At 40.9% G+C, this 22,471-nt stretch overlaps 2 protein-coding genes and 1 non-coding gene across 6 annotated transcripts in view; 1 reads left to right on the forward strand and 2 right to left on the reverse strand.

Annotated features, from left to right (window-relative positions):
- phkb (phosphorylase kinase, beta) overlaps window positions 1-5,322 on the reverse strand; it is a 270,585-nt gene extending 265,263 nt beyond the window's left edge. For 2 of the 3 annotated variants that reach the window (XM_078544340.1, XM_078544341.1), the window contains exons 1-2: window positions 5,187-5,316; window positions 3,905-3,998 (exon numbers count right to left, since the gene is read on the reverse strand). In XM_078544340.1, coding sequence (XP_078400466.1) covers window positions 3,905-3,968 — 64 coding nt within the window. In that variant the 5' untranslated portion in view covers window positions 3,969-3,998; window positions 5,187-5,316. Of the gene's footprint in view, window positions 1-3,904; window positions 3,999-5,186 lie in introns of all 3 variants that reach the window. The other variant, XM_078544342.1, reaches the window with a different exon arrangement.
- Window positions 2,662-2,766, reverse strand: LOC144682364 (U6 spliceosomal RNA). The gene has a single exon (XR_013577012.1). It is a non-coding gene; the product is annotated as a U6 spliceosomal RNA (small nuclear RNA).
- A 110-nt stretch (window positions 5,323-5,432) lies between the features above and the next one.
- Window positions 5,433-22,471, forward strand: part of itfg1 (integrin alpha FG-GAP repeat containing 1) — a 287,768-nt gene continuing 270,729 nt past the window's right edge. Inside the window, exon 1 of one of the 2 annotated variants that reach the window (XM_078544345.1) lies at window positions 5,433-5,676. In XM_078544345.1, the coding sequence (XP_078400471.1) occupies window positions 5,487-5,676 (190 nt within the window). In that variant the 5' untranslated portion in view covers window positions 5,433-5,486. The remainder of the gene's footprint in view (window positions 5,677-22,471) is intronic. The other variant, XM_078544346.1, reaches the window with a different exon arrangement.

Below are 22,471 nucleotides of genomic sequence, written 5' to 3' on the forward strand. Positions count from 1 at the left end.
CTGGGGTGCAAGAAACGTCTTCACCTGGCACAGCCAGAACTGCCCAAGCACAGTACTCAACCAGGTCATACCTACAGGATTAAAGAAAACTTCTTTCGCAGGCAGCTCCAAGCATTGGGGGGTGGGTTGGGGGGGCGGGCAGTTGGGGGGGGCGGGGGGGGTGCGGTGCTTGAGTGCAACCTAGACAGTTTTCCGGAGCACATGCACATACTCACCCCCACACCATCTTTTGACCTCTGCCTTTTGTCTTCCACCAACTCAAAAATTGCACAAAGCACCCACCTCTTATTGGTAAGTTAGTTTCTCTCTCTCTCTCTCTCTCCCCCCTCTTAAGCAGATGTTGTTAATTCTTTTTGTTGCCTTTTCCTCTCTTTTCCCCCCACCAAAATGGGGGGTGGGGGGAGGATCAGGAGCGAAGTATCTCAAAAAATGCTCCCTCCTGCCAGGCTCCTATATTCTCTCTCTCTCTCTCCCCCAACCCCTCCAGGTTCCAGGCAACATCGGCCTCAGTAGCAATGCCTCTTCTCACCAACCAGCAATGACTGTGCTCTTCCAGGTCAGTTAGTGAAGGATAGAACCATCATCAATCTTTGCACACTTTTATAAGTGTTTATAGAGATACAGATTACAAAAATGTACCTCCTACCACATCAGCCACAGTTTCAGTCTATTCCTATTTATAGGGGTGCAAATGAATCCTAAGTAACCAGCTGCATACAGTTAAATACAATGTATGTCCTAACATGTGTGTCCTAATTCCCGTTCATCCATCTCCCCTGTGCTTGCCGATCTACACTGGCTTCTGGTTAAAAAACTCTCCAATTATAAAATTCTCATCCTTCTTTACAGATCCCTGACATTGCCCCTCCCTATCTCTGTAATCTCCTCCAGCCCCACAATGCTCAGAAATGAGTGCGCTCCTCTAATTCTGGCCTCTTGAGCATCATACTCCATTTTTGACAAACATGCCTTCAGCTGCCAAGGCTATACCTCTGGAATTCCCTCCCCACATTTCTCCACCACCCATCTTCTCTTTCCTCCTTTAAGATGCGACTTAAAACCTACCACTTTGATCAAACTTTTGGTCTTCTGTCCTAATATCTTCTTAAGTGGATAAGTGTCAGTGGATAACACTCCTGTGCCTGGGAAACTTTACTACATTAAAGGCACATATAAATACAAGATGTTGCTGTCACTATTTAAGATTCAGTGCCCAGAGCTGTACAGAGTATTCCAAATGTTATTTAACCATATCTTTGTACTGCTGTAGAAAACTTCTTCCCTTTATATTGGAGCTCTCTAGTTATAAAGCTAACATTCAATTAGCCTTTTTGATTACTTTTGTACCTGACTACTACATGTTAATTATCTGTGTACATGAACCCTTAAATTTCTTTGGGCCTCCACTGTTACTAACCTTTCAGCAAACCAAGCACTCAATCACTAGGGTTTATTTACAGAAGGATAGAATTGAAAAGTAGAAAAGTTATGAAAGACTTGTATCGAACTTTGGTTAGTCCATATTTGGAGTATATGTACAGTTCTGGTCATCATATTATCAAAAGAACATAAAGGAACTGGAGAGGATGCAAAAAAAATCTCATGGCCCTTGGCTTCAGGATTCTTGATTATTTTCATTACTTAGATTAGCAGTACTGTTAAAGATTGTGGAGGAAATAAGGTATCAAACTTCCAACAAAATTTGCTGTGTACAAGGCCATTGTAATATCTGCCCACTCATATGCCTGTGAGACATGGACTACTTACTCCAGACGTATTAAGCAGTTGGACAGGTTCCACATAAGATGCATCCGGAACATCATGGGTATCAAATGGGAGGACAAAGTGTCCAGCACCAAGGTACTTCAAAGGGCAGAAATGTCTGAAATTGAAGCCCATTCAATATGATCAGGGTTGATTGTGGGCTTCAACTCTACTTTCCTGCTCACTCTCCGTGTCCCTTGATTCCCTGAGAGACCAAACATTTGTCTATCTCAGCCTTAAATATATTCAACAATGGTGCATCCACAACCGTCTGGGTAGAGAATTCTGAAGATTCACAACCCTTTGAGTGAAGAAATTTCTCATCTCAGTCTTAAATGATCTGCCCCTTATCCTGAAATTGTGCCTCCCTGTTCTGGACTCCCTAGCCAGGGGGAACAACGTCTCAGTATCGACTGTCAAACCCTTCATAAAGTTGAATATTTCAATGAGATCACCTCTCATTCTTCCAAAAGCCAGAGAATATAGGCCCAATTTACTCAGCCTCTCATCATAGACAACACCCTCATCCCAGGGACCAATCCAGTGGACCTTTGCTGTGCTGCTTCTAATGCAAGTTTATCCTTCCTTAAATATGGACAGTATAATTACACACAGTATTCCAGGTGTGGTCTTACCAAAGCTCCATACAATGGAAGTAAGACTTCTTTATTTTTGTACTCCCCTAGCAATAAAGACCAACATACCATTTGCTTTCCTAGTTGCTTGGACAGGTTGAGTTGAATGACCTGTTCTGTATTGTTTTTTCTACAAAATTTTATGTAATTTAAATAATACTTGGACTACCCTTTTCGAGAAAAATGGATGACCTCACATTTGTCTGCACTGGAATCCATCTGCTACATTGTTGCTCACTCACTTAACCTCCCCACTCAATCAAAAAAAAAGGAAAGTCTCACGAATTTGCATGTCATCCTTGTGAAGGATCACGCCAATCTTCTCTGTATCCTTCAAAAGAGACTAGGAAAATATATTTATCTATTTTTATAAATGCTTAGACCATCAATTATATTTTGTAAATACACCGATAAATCATTACTAACAATCTTAAAACAATGTACAGAAAAAAAGAGAGATTGACAAAGTCACTTTCTGCAGTTTCTTCCAACTCTATCATAAACTGGAGAGGTTATTGCTAATCCAAAGAAATTTTCAGCAACAATAATTAGCCTCAAGTTGAACTACAAGTTCCTGAGCAGTAGTCTGGTGGTAGTGGGACAAACAACCTTGGTAGCTAAACATTTCAATGTACTTCAGACATCAGACCACTAGTGAACAACACCATGGCAGACAAGCTGGTAAGCATGAGAGAACATAGTTATCTAGGTGCCCAAAGCTCCTTGCTGTTCTAAACAGATTATTTTCATAAATTCATCATGACGGTTATTGTCTCTTATTTTCCTTTTCCTTTGTTAACAGTCAAACAATTGGTTCAGGCTCGAGGAGTCTGGGGGACAATCTCTCTCAACAGTACAAAACATGTTGTCCTCCTGGAAAGAATGCAAAATTTCTGAATAGAGAGCATATAAACTCCATATCTGATTTCTCTGCCTGAGCTTGAGGGCAACACCTATTCCTTCCTTGTTCCTTTATTATTTTCCAGTAAACAAGTAGAATGGTGTAAATGCATAATTCACAGCCTTTTGCCATTGAGCATTAGTTATCTGAAACCAGAACTCAGAGCCAGTCAAACACTTCTCAGACATAGCTATTCAATGCCCCAGCTTTCTAGATCTGAGGGCTACGTTTTGTACACATTATTTTTCTTGATCAGCTCGCCATCTTCAAAAGGACTTTTCTAAATTTTACAAGAGAACTATGAGAGATACAGGCAGAATTGGAGCTGCTTCACAAAAGAGCTCCTTTCAGGGGCAAAAATAAATGCAAGGTGATCTGGGGGCAGTCTCGCAATTAGTTTCAGACCCATGTTCTTGGGAGCTTAATAGAAGCTACTGGTCTTCTGATGTTGAAACCCAGCAAGTACTACATTCATTTGTGTTTTACAATATTAAATGCATTACTATATAACACAAATTTATATAGTCATTTGAAGATGAAGGGCATATATTTTGTATACTCATGTTGAAATGTTACATTCAGTACATAAACAGTAGCAACTTACCCAGTAAAGAGTAACTATGATTGTAGGTGGGGTTGTCATCATCATCGAAGTTGGTAACTTCCATTTTCCAACTTTCAAAAACACGCTTCTCTTGCTACAGTATGTTATAGCAATTCAGACGTTAAATAATTAATTCATACATGCTAGGTTAGTTAACAATGCTCATTGAAATATATAAGCGAGCATGCATTTACTGTTACATTTTTCAAAATTACAACCGATATCAATATATACAATTTATAAACAAATCTGCAGTAATTGTGAATCTAACATCCACATGCTCTTTAAACATGGAATTAATCTCAATGACAACATTGTATACAATAAGTACAGGGAAAAATGCTGTAAATAAGAAAAATGTAACAAAAGCCAACCTATAAACTGAAATGGAGAGATTGAAACTTTATGTTAAAGGGAGGACACCAATGATCTTAAGTTTTTTAAAATACAGCTTTATAAAAATAATTCCAACGTTTATGAACGTTTGCATAATTTGATTGTGCAAAGAGTGGTTACCTTCATGATGCATGACCTTAAAAGGAGTATTTTTTTCAAAAGTATGAAAATAAAAATGTACTAGTATATTTAATTTGTTTTACTGATGTTGCCTCAGTACAAGAGGCATGTCGCTGCATGAATAATACAGCAGCTGGTGAAATGGACCCTTCCTTTACCATCACAAATTACAAATGCAGTTGGTTGAACATTAAAGCAAAGGAAAATTCAATGGGGTTAAATTGCTTAGCATCACGGAGTAGACATTTGAGGAGTTATGTGACCTTTTCAGAGAAGGTTAAAGTTCAGACGGCAGTGGTAGTTAATAATGTTTGTACTTAGACACGCTCAAAGAAGATTAATGAACATTATTTTATTAAAAATATCTTATGTTTCCACGGATGCTTCCCATTTTAGTCAAAGGTTCGGCAATTTTTGATCTTAGTACATATATACCGCGCACTTCGAAGTAACATGTTGAATACTGAAAATAGCAATGGCACCAATACCAACCGCAAAAGCAACCTAAATAGAAAGCGTACTGCGTGAGTGGTTAATTGCAAACCATCGTATTTTATTCAACAGCACACGTACACATACATATTATGAATAGATGATATATGTGTGTAAAGGGCATACTGTGTTACACAGGCAACAAAACTTAGGCAAGGAGAGTCAGCACCAAATGAAAAAATTAAGCCAAACAAGCTCACTAACAAGTCTGGGATGTAAAACATAACACCACCTTTAATATTTTCCCACTCATGCCACCTATTTATTTGCAAACCTGTACGTTTTGATCGCGATCTGAAATCTGTCAACATCCACCGCAAGTCGTCCATGTTGGATCAGGTCGTACCGCGCGACATTGTCGCGAAGTCTACACCTGTCACCTAAACTTCTCCGGATGATGCAAGCCAACTTTTAAAAAATTTACATATATATTTATATATTAATTCCAGTTTTGCGACGCCAGTTTTATTTTGCATTTGTCGGATTGGGTGAGGCGCCGAGGCTTCCGGCCGGAAAGCAGTTTGTGCTGGGTTGCTAGGTGACGGTCTTGGTACTGTTCTCCATTTGGCAGGCCATGGGCACCACTCTCAACCTCACTCTTCAGCTCCTTCTCGCCGCCTTATCCCTTCTCCCCTGGCACCCCGCTGTCTCCGCTTTGCAGGATGTCACTACCGAACTCTTCGGGTCGGAAGCCTGGGGAATCCTGGCCGCATTTGGAGACTTTAACTCAGACAAACAGACCGACATCTTTCTCATCAGATCAAGTGAGTAGCTGCAGATAGTCACGTTAGGTACTGGTTCTTGTGTTTATTGTATTAAACTTGCCAGGTGAGGAAGATACCTGGTTGTAGTTGGTGTTGTTGCTGTTTCTGTTCACGTTTGTTTATACACTTAGTCCGGCACTGGTCAACATATTTTACAAGTTTTTCAGAAATTTCAAAGGATGTGTTTCTGAGTGTTTCACTTATTTACTAACAAAGTGTGGTTTAGCTTTTAACGTATTCGGTTAATTCCTTTTTTAAAAAATTGTTGTAGTGTTGAATTGTTTGAGAGCACCTTTTAGTTTCTTGGGGTGTCTTCATATATTATCTCAACTTTAGCAAACAATAGTATTACTATTGATTGTGCATTCTAATGGCTGTTATCTTCGCCAACCTACATGGGCATCCTGCCTCCCGATGCAGTGTAAAATCATGTTAACCGCAGATTCCTCCTCCCTCTGTAACCTCCTTCAGTCCTACATGCCAGTGCCTTATTCAGATTCCAGCCTCTTTTTAAACTGTTTTTCAAAATGAATATTTCAAAATAACATTTCAAAGCCAGCAATATTATTTTGAACATTTGTATTTAGTGGAAAATATAGTTATATGTTGCAACTTGATTTCTACAGTTTCAATCAATAAAAGTATATAAAGCACCAGGGGATAAATTTAACATACCTTGCAACTTTTCTTGACATTAATCCAATGTATGCTAAAACAATAAATATGGACTCAAAATTGCATTTGTCAGCTAATCTGACTTGGGGACAAACATAGAATCTAGGAGCAAGAGTAGGCCATTTGGCCTTTTAAGCCTGCTCCGCCATTTAATATGATCATGACTGATCCTCTACCTCAATGCCATATTCCCGCTTTGTTTCCATGCCCCTTGATGCCACAATATCCAAAAATGTATCAATTTCTTTCTTGAATATACTCAGTGACCCGGCCTGCACAGCTTTCTGTGGTAGAAAATTCCACAGGTTGACCACCCTCTCGGTGAAGAAATTTTACCTTATCTCCGTCCTAAATGGCCTGCCCTGTATCCTGAAACTGTGGCCCCTGGTTCTAGGCTCCCCAATCAGGGCAAATATCCTCCCTGCATCCAGCCTGTCTAGCCCTTTTAGAATTTTATACATTTCAATCAGATCCCCTCTCATTCTTCTAAACTCTATTGATACAGGCCCAGTCGAACCAACCTACAACAATCTTGCCATCCCCAGTATCAGCCTAGTGAACCTTAGCTGCTCTCCCTCTATGGCAAGTATATCCTTTCTTAGGTAGGGAGACCAAAACTGCACGCAATACTCCATATATGGTCTCACTAAGGCCTTGTATAACTGCAGTAAGACATCCCTACTTCTGAACTCAAATCTTCTTGCAATGAAGACCAACATACCATTTGCCTTCCTAATTGCTTGCTGTACCTGCCTATTTACTTTCATTGACTGATGAACAAGGACCCAAGATCCCTTTGTACATCCACATTTCCCAATATATCCCCATTTAACTAATACTCTGCCTCTCTGTTTTTCACACACAAGCGTATAACTTCACATTTATCCATGTTATACTGCCATGAGTTTGCCCACACACACAATTTGTCTAAATCGCCCTGAAGCCTCCTTGCATCCTCCTCAGAACCCCATCCAGTTTTGTGTTATCAGCAAACTTGGAAATATTGCATTTGGTTTCCTCATCCAAGTCATTTATATATATCGTGAATAGCTGGGGCCCCAAGCATTGATGCCTGCGGTACACCACTCGTCATCACCTGCCACCCAGAAAGAGACCCATTTATCCCCACTCTCTGTTTCCGGTCTGTCAACCAATTCTCAATCCATGCCAGTATATTACCCCCAATCCCATGTGCTTTAATTTTGCCCGTTAGCCTCTTTATGGTGGGACCTTATCAAAAGCCTCCTTGAAATCCAAATACACCACATCCATTGGTTCTCCCTTATCTATTCTATTAGTTACATCCTCAAAAAACTCCAGTAGATTAGTTAAGTATGATTTCCCTTTCATGAACCCATGCTGACGTTGTCTGATCCCATTAATGCTTTCCAAGTGTTCTGTCACCATATCTTTTATAATAAACTCTAGCATTTTCCCACTACTGATGTTAGGCTAACTGGTCTGTAATTCTGTTTTTCTCTCCTTTTATAAATAGTGGGGTTACATTTGTCACCCTCCAATCTGTTCCAGAGTCTATAATTTTGGAAGATGCCCACCAATGCATCCAATGTTTCCAGGGCCACTTCCTTTAGTACTCTGGGATATGGATTATCAGGCCTTGGGGATTTTTCAGCCTTTAACCCCATTAATTTCTCTAGCACCATTTTTTTTACTAATGCTGATTTTCTTCAAATCCTTCCTCTCGCTAGACCCTTGGTTCACTAACATTTCTGGGAAATTATTTGTGTCCTCTTTTGTGAAGACAAAACCAAAAAAGTGTTCAATTCTTCTGCCATTTCTTTGTTCCACATTATAATTTCTCCCATTTCTGACTATAAGGGACCTACATTTGTCTTTGCGAATCATTTTCTTTTCACGTATTTATAGAAGCTTTTACAGTCAGCAGTCAGTTTTTATGTTCCTTACAAATTTATGGTCATATTCCATTTTCACCTTCTTGATCAATCTTTTTGTCCACTTTTGCTGAATTCTAAACTGCTCCCAATCCTCAATCTTGCTGCTTTTTCTGGCAATTTTGTATGTCTCCTCTTTGGACCTAATACTATCCCTAATTTCTTTTGTAAGCCACGGTTGAGCCACTTTTCCTGTTTTATTTTTGCGCCAGACAGGAATGAATAATTGTTGTAATTCATGCATACGCTACTTAAATATTAGCCATTGCCTATCCACTGTCAACCCTTTTCGTAATGTTCCCCAATCTATCATTGCCAACTCGCGCCTCATACCCTCGTAGTTCCCTTTATTTAGATTCAGGACCCTAGTTTCGGATTCAACTTCTTCACTATCCATCCTAATGAACAATTCTATCATTTTATGGTCGCCCTTCCCCAAGGAACCCCACACAACAAGATTGTTAATTAATCATTTCTCATTGCACAGTATCCAGTCTAGGATAGCCTGCTCTCTAGTTGGTTCCTCAACGTTTTGGTCTAAAAAACCATCACGTACATACTCCAGGAAATCCTCCTCCACAGTATTATTGCTAGTTTGGTTTGTCCAATCTATATGTAGATTAAAGTCACCCATGATTACAGTTGTACCCTTATTGCATGCGTCTCTAATTTCCTGCTTAATGCCTTCCCTTACATCTCCATTACTGTTTGGGGGCCTATAGACAACCCCCACCAATGTTTTCTGCCCCTTGGTGTTTCTTATCTCCACCCAAATGTATTCCACGTCATGATTTTCTGAGCCAATATCCTTCCTCACTATTGCATTGATTTCCTCCTTTACTAACAATGCTTTCCCTATTTGTCTGTCCTTCCTAAATATTGAATACTCCTGGATGTTCAGTTCCCATCCTTGGTCATCCTGCAGCTATGTCTCTGTAATTGCAACTATGTCATATATATCTATTTGCACTGTTAATTCATCAACCTTATTGCGAATGCTCCACGCATTATGATACAATGCCTGTAGACATGTCTTTTTAACCTCGTTAGCCATCTTAGCTTTATTTTGCACTATGATCCCATTTGTTTCTCACCCTTGTTTTTTCTGTATTCTAATTTTGCTTCTTACTTTTCTGTCTTTCATTTCTATCCTTGTTTTCCCCTCCTCTGTCTACCTGTTCAGGTTCCCATCCCCCTATCATTCTAGTTTAAACCCTCCCCGACCGCACTAGCAAACACCTCCCCGAGGACATTGGTCCCAGTCCGGCCCTGATGCAACCTATCCTGTTTGTACTGGCCCCAATGCCCCAGGAATCTGAATCCCTCCCCCTACACCATTTCTTCAGCCACCTGATATATCCTGTCATTTCTATTCTCGCTAGCACGTGGCACTGATAGTAATCCTGAGATTACTACCTTTGAGGTCCTACTTTTTAATTTACGTCCTGACTTCCTATGTTCAGCTTGTAGGACTTCATCTCTTTTTTTACTTCTGTTGTTGGTACCAGTATGTACCACGACCACTGGCTGTTCACCCTCCCCCTTCAGAATGCCCTGCAGCCTCTCTGAGACATTCTTGAACCTGGCACCAGGGAGGCAACATACGATCTTGGAGTCTCTTTTGCGGCCGCAGAAATGCCTGTCTGTTCCCCTTACTATTGAACCCCCTATCACTATAGCCCTGCCACCCTTCTTCCTACCCTCTTGTGCAGCAGAGCCACCTGTGGTGCCATGGACTTGGCTCCTGCTGCTTTCCCTTGAGAAATAGTCTCCCCCAACAGTATCCAAAATGGTATATCTGTTAGAGAGGGGGACGGCCACAGGGGACTCCTGTACCATCTGTCTTCCTCTCCTCTGCCTGGTGGTCACCTATCCCCTTTCTGCCTGTTCAGTCTTTCCCTGCGGTGTGACCACCTCACTGAATGTGCTGTCCACGATAATGTCAGCATCGCGGATGCTCCACAATGAATCCATCTGTAGCTCCAGCTCCAAAATGCGGTTAGCCAGTAGCTGCAGCTGCACACATGGTCACCAGGGACACTGGAAGTGTCCATGACTTCCCACATAGTGCAGGAAGAGCATATCATAGGTGCGGGCTCTGCTGCCATGACTTACCTTTAGATTAAGCTTGTTAGTTATTCCCTTTAAAGAACACTAATTACGCTAGGGGCCTTATTCCACCCCAAACACTCCCACTCCAGTCCAAAGTCCTCTTCTTATTTTGTTTAAGCTAATGGACTGCGGCAGTTTAATTAGTAGAAAGAGTAGAAGTACTCACCTGACCCTACTTACCAATCAGCTGCCTCTCCTGCCTCGTCACTTTTTAAATCGTGATGTCTTCGCACCACTTTCAGCCCTGAGTCCAGCTCCCGTCCTTTTCAAGCCTCCGCCCCTGCTCTCCGCTCCTGCCCTTTTCAAGCCTCCGCCCTGGCTCTCTGCTCCCGCTCTTTTTAAATCTCCGCCAATCTCTGCTCTAGGTGCTGCTGACTGCCTGTCCCAGGGTCGTCCTCTTGCACTTTCCTTGAGGGAGGCAACAACATCTATGACAAAATCAGTAATTTTGTCAAGGAAATGTTGCCTATCCACTTAGTATGGCAATCAGCTACTATGATAGAACAAGCAAATTCTGAAGATGACTGCAAAGCTTGCAGCTATCCAATGATATTATTTATTCTGTCTAACACGCTTCAGGAAAAACCCATTCCTTTCTGGACTTTGCTCTGCTCTGTGTGATTCTGGATGGATGAGTGGACCAGATGTTGGCAAAATCCTATCCTCTACAATATCCGAAAGAGAGCTGAGCTGCCATTTGTAGACAAAATTGTGTCTGCAGGAATTCACAAAAGTTGTTATTGCCAAATTATTATTTCCATGTTTATATCAGGAACAGAAACTTTGCACCTTTCATTCAACCGTTTCAATCAATAAAGGCAATGGTGAACTGAGGGCTCTGATTTTATAGGCCCAAGCATAAGTTGTCTCTTTTTCTGGCCTCCAAGTAGGTACAAATGTTAAATGTGAGAACAATCTGCTGTTGTGCTATTTATTTACGTCTACATCCTGATACAGCAACCAATATTTTTTTAAAAATCAATGATATATTCTAATATAATTTTAATATTTCAAATGTGTTCTATGTCTACAGGGAATGAAGCAACTGATTAGCTCAAATATCCACTAAGAACCAAAAAATCAAAAACACTGAACAACCTGCAGCTATTACAAAAGCAATTAATCACGTCTTTTGATTAGCTTTATTGACTTCCTGCATGCCTTTATTGATAATCCCCGATATAAAATGTTTAACTTTTTAAGCATTAAAAACTCAGCAGTTCTGAAAAATATTCTAAAATCACTTACAATATCACATTTTAATCATTTCAACCACTCTTCCTTGCTCGTGGCTGAATATAAACTATATTTGTAAGCCTTAGTAATCTATTTAGGATTCAAAGCCTCTTAATTTAAATGACCTGATAATTGAATCATTCTTTAGCACTAACATCCCACTTTGCATTCATTGCTTAATTCAAATTAATGGATAATTCACATTTTTTAGCAAATAAATACAGTACTTCAAATCATCAAGATTATAGATTGTACTTCTGACTTTAGATCGTTCTTCCACAGAATGTTGTCAAATTCCTATTCATTAAAATTCAGTTCTGAGCCCTGTGAATTCTGCAAAGCAGCTGGATTACAATTCCCAGGAGTCAACTTGCAGCCATGCGTCAAGCACAATGCATGTACATGCATTATCTTTGTTTCTTAAAAAAAAATGACGAGTCCAGGTCCCAGTTCCCTGCATAGTCCTTTGCTATGGAAGTTAACATCAACACTTAGATTCACAATGCAAAGAAACCCAGCACAGAGAGCCACTTGAAACATGATTTAAATATAAGTTGGAGGGTGCAGAATGGTAGCACAGCTGAAGCTCATGAAAAGCTTTGTGAAATAGTCCGACTCTGCTCTACTATTTTTCAATTCTGAAAGCCACTGAGTGTTCCCGAGCACCAAATGCACCCCATGGTTTTGCAAGACCTTTCTAAAAGGTTCTGTCAGCAGTTTCCGTTTATCCCAGTCTCCTATGAATTCTGTCAACCCCCCAAAAGTTGTAGTAACATTGTAACAATGAAGAATGCAGCCCATAGAACCAAACAATTTGGACTAACATTCTGACAGTCTCCTCTGTACAACTGGCTTTCAGAAGTGTGTAAGAATCATAGAGTCATAGAATGGTTGCAGCACTGAAGGAGGTCACTTGGCCCATCATGGCTGTACCTGCTCTCTGCAGAGGAACATATAGGACTTGGGAGCAGGAGTAGGCCATTTGGCCCTTTGAGCCTACTCCACTGTTTGGTAAGATAATGGCTGATCGCTCCACTTTCCTGTCTGTCCTTCATTACCTTTGACACCCTTGTCTATCAAGAATCAGGCTAACTCGGCCTTGAATAAATTCAGTGACCCAGCCTCCACTGCTTTCTGATGAAGATAATTCCACAGATTAATGATCATCTGAGAGAAAATAAAATCTCCTTATCTCTATCTTAAATGGGAGTCCCCTTTGTTTTAAATTGTGTCTCTGAGTTCTAATCTCTCCCATAAAAGGAAACATCCTCCCAGTTTCCACCCTATCAATTCACCTCAAGATCTTTTATGTTTCAGTAAGATCACCCCTCATTCTTGTAAACACTTAATCAGCCCAACCTGTTCAAGCTTTCTTCCTAAGATGAGCCCTTCATTCCCAGGAATGAGTTGATTGAACCCTTTCTGAACAACTTCTAATGCAACCTTATCCTCTTCTAAATAAGGAGACCAAAGGTGTACGCAGGTCTGCAAATGCAGTTTCACCAAGACCCTGTATGGCTGTAGCAAACCTTGCCCACTTTTATATTTCATTCCCTTTGTGATAAATGCCAACATTCCGTTTGCCTTCCTAATCACTTGCTATACCTACACACTAACCTTTTGTGCTTCATGTACCAGGGCACCCAAATCGAGTACAGCCATCTCTCTCCTATTAAATAGTATACTGCTTTTCTATTCTTCCTACCAAAGTGGACAAGTTCACATTTTCCCACATTATAATCCACCTGCCAAATTTTTGCTCGCTCACTCAATCTATCTATATCCCTTTGTGCACTCTTTACCTCCTCTTGACAGCTTGCTTTCCTACCTCTTAGTGTATTTGGCAAATGTACCATATATTCAGTCCCTTCATCCAAGTCATTGAAATGTGTTGTAAATGGTTGAGGCCCCAGCACCGATCCCTGCGGTACCCCATTAGTCACTGCCTGCCATTTGGAAAAAGACCCGTTTATTCCTACTTTTTGTTTCCTGTCTGCCAACCAGTTTTCTATCCATCTCAATACACTACCCCCCAGTCCCATGCACTTTAATTTTACACGCTAATCTCTTATGTGGGACTTTGTCGAAAGCCTTCTGAAAGTCCAAATAAACCACATCCACTGGCTCCCCCTCATCAACTCTACTAATTACATCCTTGAAAAATTCCAGTAGATTTGTCAAGCATGATTTCCCTTTCATAAATCCATGCTGACTCTCTCCGATGCTGCCACTGTTTTCCAAGTGCTCAGCTATTAAATCTTTTATAATGGACTCTAGAATTTTCCCCTCTACCGACATCAGGCTGACTGATCTATAATTCCCTGTTTTCTCTCTACCTCCCTTTTTAAATAGTGGCATTACATTAGCTACCCTCCAATCTGTAGGAACTGTTCCAGAGTTTATAGAATCTCGGAAGATGATCACCAATGCATCCACTATTTCTAGGGCCACTTCCTTAAGTACTCTGGGATGTAGATTATCAGGCCCTGGGGATCTATCAGCCATCAACCCCATCAATTTCCCTAACACCATTTCCCTACTAATACTGATTTCTTTCAGTTCCTCCCTCTCACTAAACCCTGTGTTCCCCAACATTTCTGATATGTTATTTGTGTCCTCCTTTGTGAAGAAAGAACCAAAGTATATATTCATTTGGTCAGCCATTTCGTTGTTCCCCATTACAAATTCCCCTGTTTCTGACTGTAAGGGACCTGCATTTGTCTTCACCAATCTTTTTCTCTTCACATACCTATAAAAACTTTTACAGTCAGTTTTTATGTTCCCTGCAAGCTTACTCTCATACTCTATGTTCCCCTTCTTAATCAATCCCTTGGTCCTCCTTTGCAGAATCCTAAATTGCTCCCAATCCTCAGGCCTGTTGTTTTTTCTGGCCAATTTGTATACCTCTTCCTGGATCTAATACTATCTCTAATTTCCCTTGTAAGTCATGGTTTGGCCACCTTTCCTGTTTTACTTTTGCGCCAGACAGGAATAAACAATTGTTGCAGTTCACCCATGCGCTCTTTGAATGTTTGCCATTGCCTATCCACCGGCATCCCTTTAAGTAACTTTTCCCAATCCATCATAGCTAACTCGCGCCTCATACCAACGTAGTTTCCTTTATTAAGATTCAGGACCCTAGTCTCAGAATCAACTACATCGCTCTCCATCTTGATGAAGAATTCGATCATATTATGGTCGCTCACCCCCCAAGGGACCTCGCACAACTAGATTGCCAATTATTCCTTTCTCATTACACAATATCCAGTCTAGGATGGCCTGTTCTCTAGTTGGTTCCTTAACGTATTGGTCCAGAAAACCATCCCGTATACACTCCAGGAATTCCTCCTCTACGGTATTGTTACTAATTTGATTTGCCCAATCTATGTGCAGATTAAAGTCACCCATAATTACAGATGTTCCTTTATTGCATGCGTCTCTAATTTCCTGTTTAATGCCATTCCCAACATCACCACTACAATTTGGGGCTCTATATACAACCCCCACTAACATTTTTTGCCTCTTTGTGTTTCTAAGCTCTACCCATACAGATTCCACATCGCCAGAGCTTAATATCTTTCCTCACTATTGCATTGATTTCCTCTTTAACCAGCAATGCAACTCCACCGCCTTTTCCTTTTTGATCTGTCCTTCCTAAATACTGAATACCCTTGGATTTCCAGTTCCCTTCCCTGGTCACCCTGCAGTCATGTCTCCATAATCCCAACTATATCATACCTGTTTACATCTATTTGCGTGGTTAATTCATCCACTTTATTGTGAATGCTCCTCGCGTTAAGGCACAAAGCCTTAAAGCTTGTCTTTGTAACATTACTTGTCCCATTCCCACTATTTTTCACTGAGGCCCTGTTTGATTCTTGCCCTTGATTTCTCTGCCTGTCACTTTTCTTATTCCCCTTTCTGCCTTTTGTTCTTGTCCTAGATTTCCCCTCCCCTGACACATTGCATAGGTTCCCATCCCCCTGCTATTTTAATTTAAACCCTCCCCAACCACTCTAGCAAATATTACCCCTAGGACATCAGTCCCGGCCCCGCCCAGGTGTAACCCACCTCCCCGAGAACCAGTCCCAAAGTCCCAGGAATCTGAAACCCTCCCCACTCACACCATCTCTTCAGCCACGTATTCATCTGATATATCCTGCTATTTCTACCCTGACTAGCACGCGGCACTGGTAGTAATCCTGAGATCACTACCTTTTGAGGTCCAACTTTTCAACTTACTCCCTAACTTCCTATATTCTGCTTTTAGGACCTCATCCCTTTTTTTACTATGTCGTTTGTACCAATGTGTACCACGACGACTAGCTGTTTACCCTACCCCATCAGAATGTCCTGTAACCACTCTGAGACATCCTTGACCCTAGCACCAGGGAGGCAACGTACCATCCTGGAGTCTTGTTTGCGGCCACAGAAACGCTTATCTATCCCCCTTACAGTTGAATCCCCTATAACTGTTGCATTCCCACACTTTTTACTCCTCCCATGTGCAGCAGTGCCAACCGTGGTGCAACGAATTTGGCTGTTGCTGCTTTCCCCTGAGAAGCCATTCCCCCCAAAAGCATCCAAAGCAGTATATCTGTTTTGCAGGGGAATAGCCACAGGAGATTCCTGCACTGCCTATCCAGTCCTCTTGCTCTGCCTGATGGGCTCCCATTCCCTTCCTGCCTGAGGCCTCTTAGCCTGCAGTGTGACCACCTCTCTATACGTGCTACCCACGATACTCTCCGCCTCGCGGATGCTCCACAGTTTCCCCAGCCGCAGCTTCAGCTCCGAAGCCTGGGCTTCCCGCACACAGGCTGGCCCCGGGCACTGGAAATGTTCCCGGCTTCCCACATAGAGCAGGAGGAGCACACCATGGCTTTGAGCTCTCCTGCCATGACTTATCCCTTTAAATTAAATTAAACCTTTTGGAAGATACTTAATATCAAATAATATCAATTACTCTAGGGCCCTTCTTCCCTGCCCTCATTGTTACAGAATATAGCCCTTACAAACGATGAGCCACAAAATAAGACCTTAAAAACTATAAGCGATAAAAGTAGTAAATACTTACCCGACCGTACTCATGGTACCCAAAGGATCACCTCGTTCCCTCTTCACCGAACTCCCTCAATCACCTGTTACTTCCTCAAAGAACTCTAATAAATTAAACACTATTTCCCTTTCACAAAATCGTGTTAACTCTGCCTGATCCCATTATGATTTTTATACGTATCCTGCTATAACCTCCTTAACAATGGATTTTAGCAATTTTCTTATGACTGATAGGCTAATTGGCCTGCAGTTTCCTGCTTTCTGTCTTTGTCCTTTCCAATCCACTGGGACCCTTCCAGAATCTAAGGGCAGAATTTTACAGCCCCTCCCGCCGGCGGGATTTTGTGGTCCCGCTGAAGTCCATGAACTTTTGAACAGCCCTCTGTTTTTTACAGCCCTGCCCTTGCTGCAAAGGGGCCTTAAAATTCTGCCCTAAGGAAATTTTGAAAGATTATAACCCATGCACCTACTATCTCTGCAGCCATTTCTTTTAAGATCCAAGGATGCATGCCATCAGGTCCTGGAGACTTGTCGGCCTTTAGGCCGAATAATTTTCCCAATGCCTTTTCCCTGCTGATGGTGATTGTTTTAATCTACTTCCTCCCTTTCACCTCTTGATTTACAAGTATTTCTGGGATGTTATTTGTCTTCTACGGTGAAGACAGACAAAAAATAACTGTTCAATGCTTCTCCCAACTCCTTATTTCCCGTTATTCGTTCCCTGGACACTCTCTAGAGGACCAACGATCACTTTAATTATTCTTTTCCTTTTTAAATGCCTGTAGAAACTCTTACTATCTGTTTTTATATTTCTAGCTAGCTTTCTCTCATACTCTAATTTCTCACTTTTTTAGTCATTCTTTGCTGGTCTCTAAAATCTGTCTAATCTCCTGATTTACCATTAACAGTGCAGATTTGTACAGTGTTTCTTTCAATTTGATACTATCCTTAACTTTCATATTTAGCCACAGATGATGCATCCTTCCCCTAGAGTCTTTCTATCTCATTGGCATAAATATTTGCTGAGAGTTATTAAATATCTTAAAAGTCTGCCACTGCTTCTTTACTGTTGGAGACTAGAGAGGGTGAGCAAGATTACTAAAGCTGTCAGATTAGAAACAAAAGATTTAACTGAAATAAATAGAGAGAAAATATCAGAGGAAGAAGAAAAAGGCTTTTAGCATGGAAAAGATAAAAGGGGCAAGGAATATCAAAAAATTATTGGGAAAACCAGGAAGAATAAAGGTTATTCTTCCAAGAAATTTGAGAGAGGATTATCAATGCACAAAGCATTGAAAGCAAAATTGATGTATAAGCTACATTTAAAAATTGTGAAAGGATATGATTTAATAACAAGAAAAGAAAGAATGGCTTTGGGTTGTACGGGACTGGAACTTAATATTTTCAAAAGAGACAAGATGGGGATGAAGGAGGCATGGCAGCAGTATCAGTGAAGGATTCCATTAGTGCTACTGTATCCTGAGGGTCGCATTAAGACTGAACCCATATGGATCGAATTATGATGTAGGGAAACTCTTTCGAGTTATCAACAGTCACACATTGCAACTCTTTCGAGTACAATCACAGTTCTTGGTTTCCGGGAGTGGGACATGAACCCACAACCCTCTGATTCAAAGGCGAGGGTGCTATGAACTGAGCCACAGCAACTCCTGGTTGTTGGACAAGGGAACAGTTAAACTCTTTTGAGTTACCAACAGTCACAGATTGCAACTTCTTTCGAGTACAATCACAGTTCTTGGTTTTCTGGGAGTGGGACATGAACCCACAACCCTCTGATTCAAAGGCGAGGGTGCTATGAACTGAGCCACAGCTGACACCTCCCAGGGAACAGTTAAAGGAGTTTAATTGCTAATTATTAGTTAACAACCTAAGTACCCATTTGGCTGTATAAAAGGGATAATAGGTGAGACAAGTTCTCTGAGGTTTATTTCTGGTGCATAAAACTACAATCTGAAGGAGTGTGTCTTAGTCTCTTTCTTTGCTGCCAAACAACTATTGGAGCTGAACACTGGTGGTACCGAACAGTGAAAATGAGTTTGAGATGGTGATATGCAGGAAGTTCAGAGAGATATGCAAGAACAGGGGAGTAATGCAGTGAGTTTAACTATAATCCAAGATTAGAGTAGAGACAATGTATGTAGTCAAAGTGAAGAATGCCTTTTAGAATACTAGCATAACAGTTTCCTTGCGTGTTTCTAGAACAATGGGTAAAGAAGTATTGGCTGATCTAGTTTTGGGAAGTTAAGTAAATTGCTGATATGAGGACTGTTCAGAAATATTAATGATAACACAGTTATTGCAGGTTTTGAACCTAATATCAAAGAAGCTTTGATGAGTTGCTGAAGTGCATTTTGTAGATAGTATACATGGCAGCCGTGCTGTGCCAGTGGTGGAGAGGGTGAACGTTTAAAGTGGTGGATTGGGTGCCAATCGAGTGGACTGCTTTTTCCTGTATGATGTCAAGCTCCTTGAACATTGTTGGAGCTTCAGTCATCCAGATAAGTGGGGAGTATTCCATCACACCTAACCTCCTACCCTTCGCATATTTCTGATGTGTAGATGATACGTTCATTATATTTAAATCCACAGCTGCATGCAATAATTCCCTTACATGTCTTAATGGACTCTATCCTGCACTCAGATTCACCTTTGAAATGGAGCAGTCAAATGAACTCCGCTTCCTTGATATACTAGTTGAGAAATCTGCCAGGGGGCCCTCTATTGTGCTCTACTGCAAGCCTACCTTCACTGGTCAGTATACATGTTGGAATTCTTACAGCTCCACAACTATAAGATTGGTGTTATTGGCAACCTTGTAAATAGGGCCCCAACCATTTGCACACCATGCAAATTTGATGCTGAAATGGGGCGCATCAAAGGCATCCTGTAGGATAATGTCTCCCCTGATCGGATTGTTTCATGCTGTATATCACGCAAACTCATGAACGGGCCTAAGGTCATCACTTTCGGCCCTGAAAAGTGCCCAGTCCACCTCAGATTATCCTGGAAGGGCAAGGTGCCTCAAAAACTTGAGCAACAAGTGAAGCTAGCTGTTTCACGCTGCTACTATGCAGTAGCAACACGAGTGGTATTCGCCACTAACAGGATGCTGCTGTCGAGCCAAAAATACATTCTGCCTATCACACAAATGAGTAATGTGGTATATAAATTTCAGTGCCAGTATGATGTTAGGTATGTAGGCCGTACGTCCCAAAGACTGGTGGACTATATCAAACAACATGTCCCAGCTGCTGTTCGCAATGGGCAAAGCACAGACCATATCCAACCGGCCCATGCTTGCAAAACGCAAAAACAATGCCCAACGTTAGATGTGTTTCTGCAGTTGGACAACATTTGCTAAATAATCCTTAGTGTGCTTAGATTGACTCTGACAATCAATTTAAGATTTTCAGTCAGGCTCACAGTATGACGCATTTGCATGTACTGGACACTACATATATTAATACACAGGGCCCTGTTCTATGCAGACAGAACTTGTACACACATTACGCCTGTTTTATCTAAACAAAATAAGTGACAGCCATTCGCTGACTCATTCCTCAGAACAATGCCTTGACCAATCAGGGTAATGCTGCCTGGTTTAAATTTCAAATAATGCTTGGCAGTTAACCGTCAACCACCAATTGGTGCATTCTCCATGGCAATGCCGCTACCAATTAGAGCCCACTTGCCAACCGATCAGCATTCTCTTCTCATACAGTATAAATTGGTGTTTTCACGTTATATTGGTATTCTTACGAAGTGCCCTGATGAGTGCAAGATGAAAAGCTTCGACATGTCTCTTTTTTCAGCAATACTTAAGATATAGGTTTAATAGTAGCCTTCAAAAGGAAATTGAATACATTCTTAAAGGAGGAAGAATTACATGGATGTATCTGGGGAAAGAGCAAGGGAGTTGATCTAACTCAATAGCTCTTCAAAAGAGCTGATGTAGACTCAATGAAGCAAATGGCCTTTTCTATGTTGTAAGATTCTATGAGCTGAAAAAGGAGATATTTGGATGGGCGACCAGGAGCATGATCAAAGAGTTGTACTTGTCATGCAGATGTATTTTTGCAATGTAGAAATCACTGGCAAGATTTATTGCCCATCATAGATTGACCTGAGTAGATGATGGGTTATCTTCTTGAATCACCACTCTTTTTGCCATTTGATACAACTAAGTAAATTTCTACAGTACTTCGGAGAGCTGTTGAGAGTCAAATAAATTGGTCTGACACTACAATCATGTATAAGTAATGTATAGGTTTTCTTTCCTAAAAGTTGTAATGTGGCAGCCTTAGCTTAGTTGTAGCATTCTCACTTCTGAGTCAGGAGGTTGTGGATTCAAGTTCCACTCAAGTGTGATTACAAAGTCTAGGTTGATGCTCTAGTGCAGTATTCAGAGAGTGCTGCATTGTTGGATGTGTTGACTTTCTGATGAGACATTGAACCAAAGCCTTCTGGGGTGAATGCGAAAGATCCCATGATACTACATTGAAGAAGAGTGAGGGAGTTCTCCCCAATGTCCCACCCAATATTTATCCCTCAAATGTTATCAGAAAAATAGATTATCTGATTATTCTCACATTTCTGTTTGTGGGATCTTGCAGTGTGCAAACTGGCTGCTGTCTTTTGTGCGTGACAATAGTAACAATCTTTCAAAAGTACTTCATCTGCCTGTAAAGGGCTTTGGGACATCCTGAGGCCAAAAAAGATGCTATATAAATGTTCTTTTTCTTAGTAGTAACAGGTGAGAGGGAGATGGATGTGTTTAAAAAAGAATGAACATTTCATTGCCTTTTATGTCCCTGGCCATCCAAAAGCACTTCATAGCCAAAAAACAACATGCTTTTATATAGCTCCTTTAAGATAGTATAGCATCCAAAGGTTTTTTTTCATTCTTTCACAAGATGTGAACTTCACTGGCTAGGCTAGCATTTATTTCCCACCCCTTATTGACCTTGAGAAGGTGATAGTGCGCCCTCTTTGTGAACCACTGCAGTCCATGTCATCTAGACTTGCATCCACAGTACTGCTAGGAAGGGAGAACCCGGATTTTGACCCAGTGATATTGAAGGAATGGCGATATAGTTCCAAGTCAGGATGAATTGTGGTTTGGAGGGGAACTTGCAGGTGGTGGCGTTCCCATGCATCTACCTTAAGATTCTAATGTTGAGCCAATACCTCAACTATTTCTGCTTTTGTAGCACCTACTTTCAATACTATTTCCAACTTTTCTGCCACTGCTTTTAAATTAACCATTGTTAAATATTGCAAGGCACTAAAAGACAAATCCTCTTTTTCGAGGAAAGCTTCCACAATATACAGCCATTTTGCACTTTTCAGTTAATATAACAAAAGTCACTGAAATCTTGTTTGTACAAACTTTAACAAATTAAACTGTACCTGCTTCAACCTATGGATTAGAAACCCCACAAAGAGCACCGAATTTTATAATCTCTGTAGAGACCATTAACTTTTAAAGAGAATTTCAAGCTTCCACTAAAGAGCTGAAAGAATGACAAGTCAAGGTTTCACGTTTTAAAGCTTTTATTGTAACAAAGATTTTTTTAAAATATTGATTTAATACCCTTTTGTAGACAATTTAAACTTTAAGCTATAGAAATAAATGTTGCTTGTTACTTATCACACTTCACACTGTCCAAATAATTACAGCTGTTATAGCCAACAGTTCAGTTACTCCCAGCTTCCAATGTTTCCTCTCTTTTTACTTTCTCAGCTGGGTAACTTCTAATCCTAGAGCTATCCCTCACCATGAG

This window comes from Cetorhinus maximus, chromosome 6 (genome assembly GCF_964194155.1).
Source record: "Cetorhinus maximus chromosome 6, sCetMax3.hap1.1, whole genome shotgun sequence".
Lineage (NCBI taxonomy): Eukaryota > Metazoa > Chordata > Chondrichthyes > Lamniformes > Cetorhinidae > Cetorhinus > Cetorhinus maximus.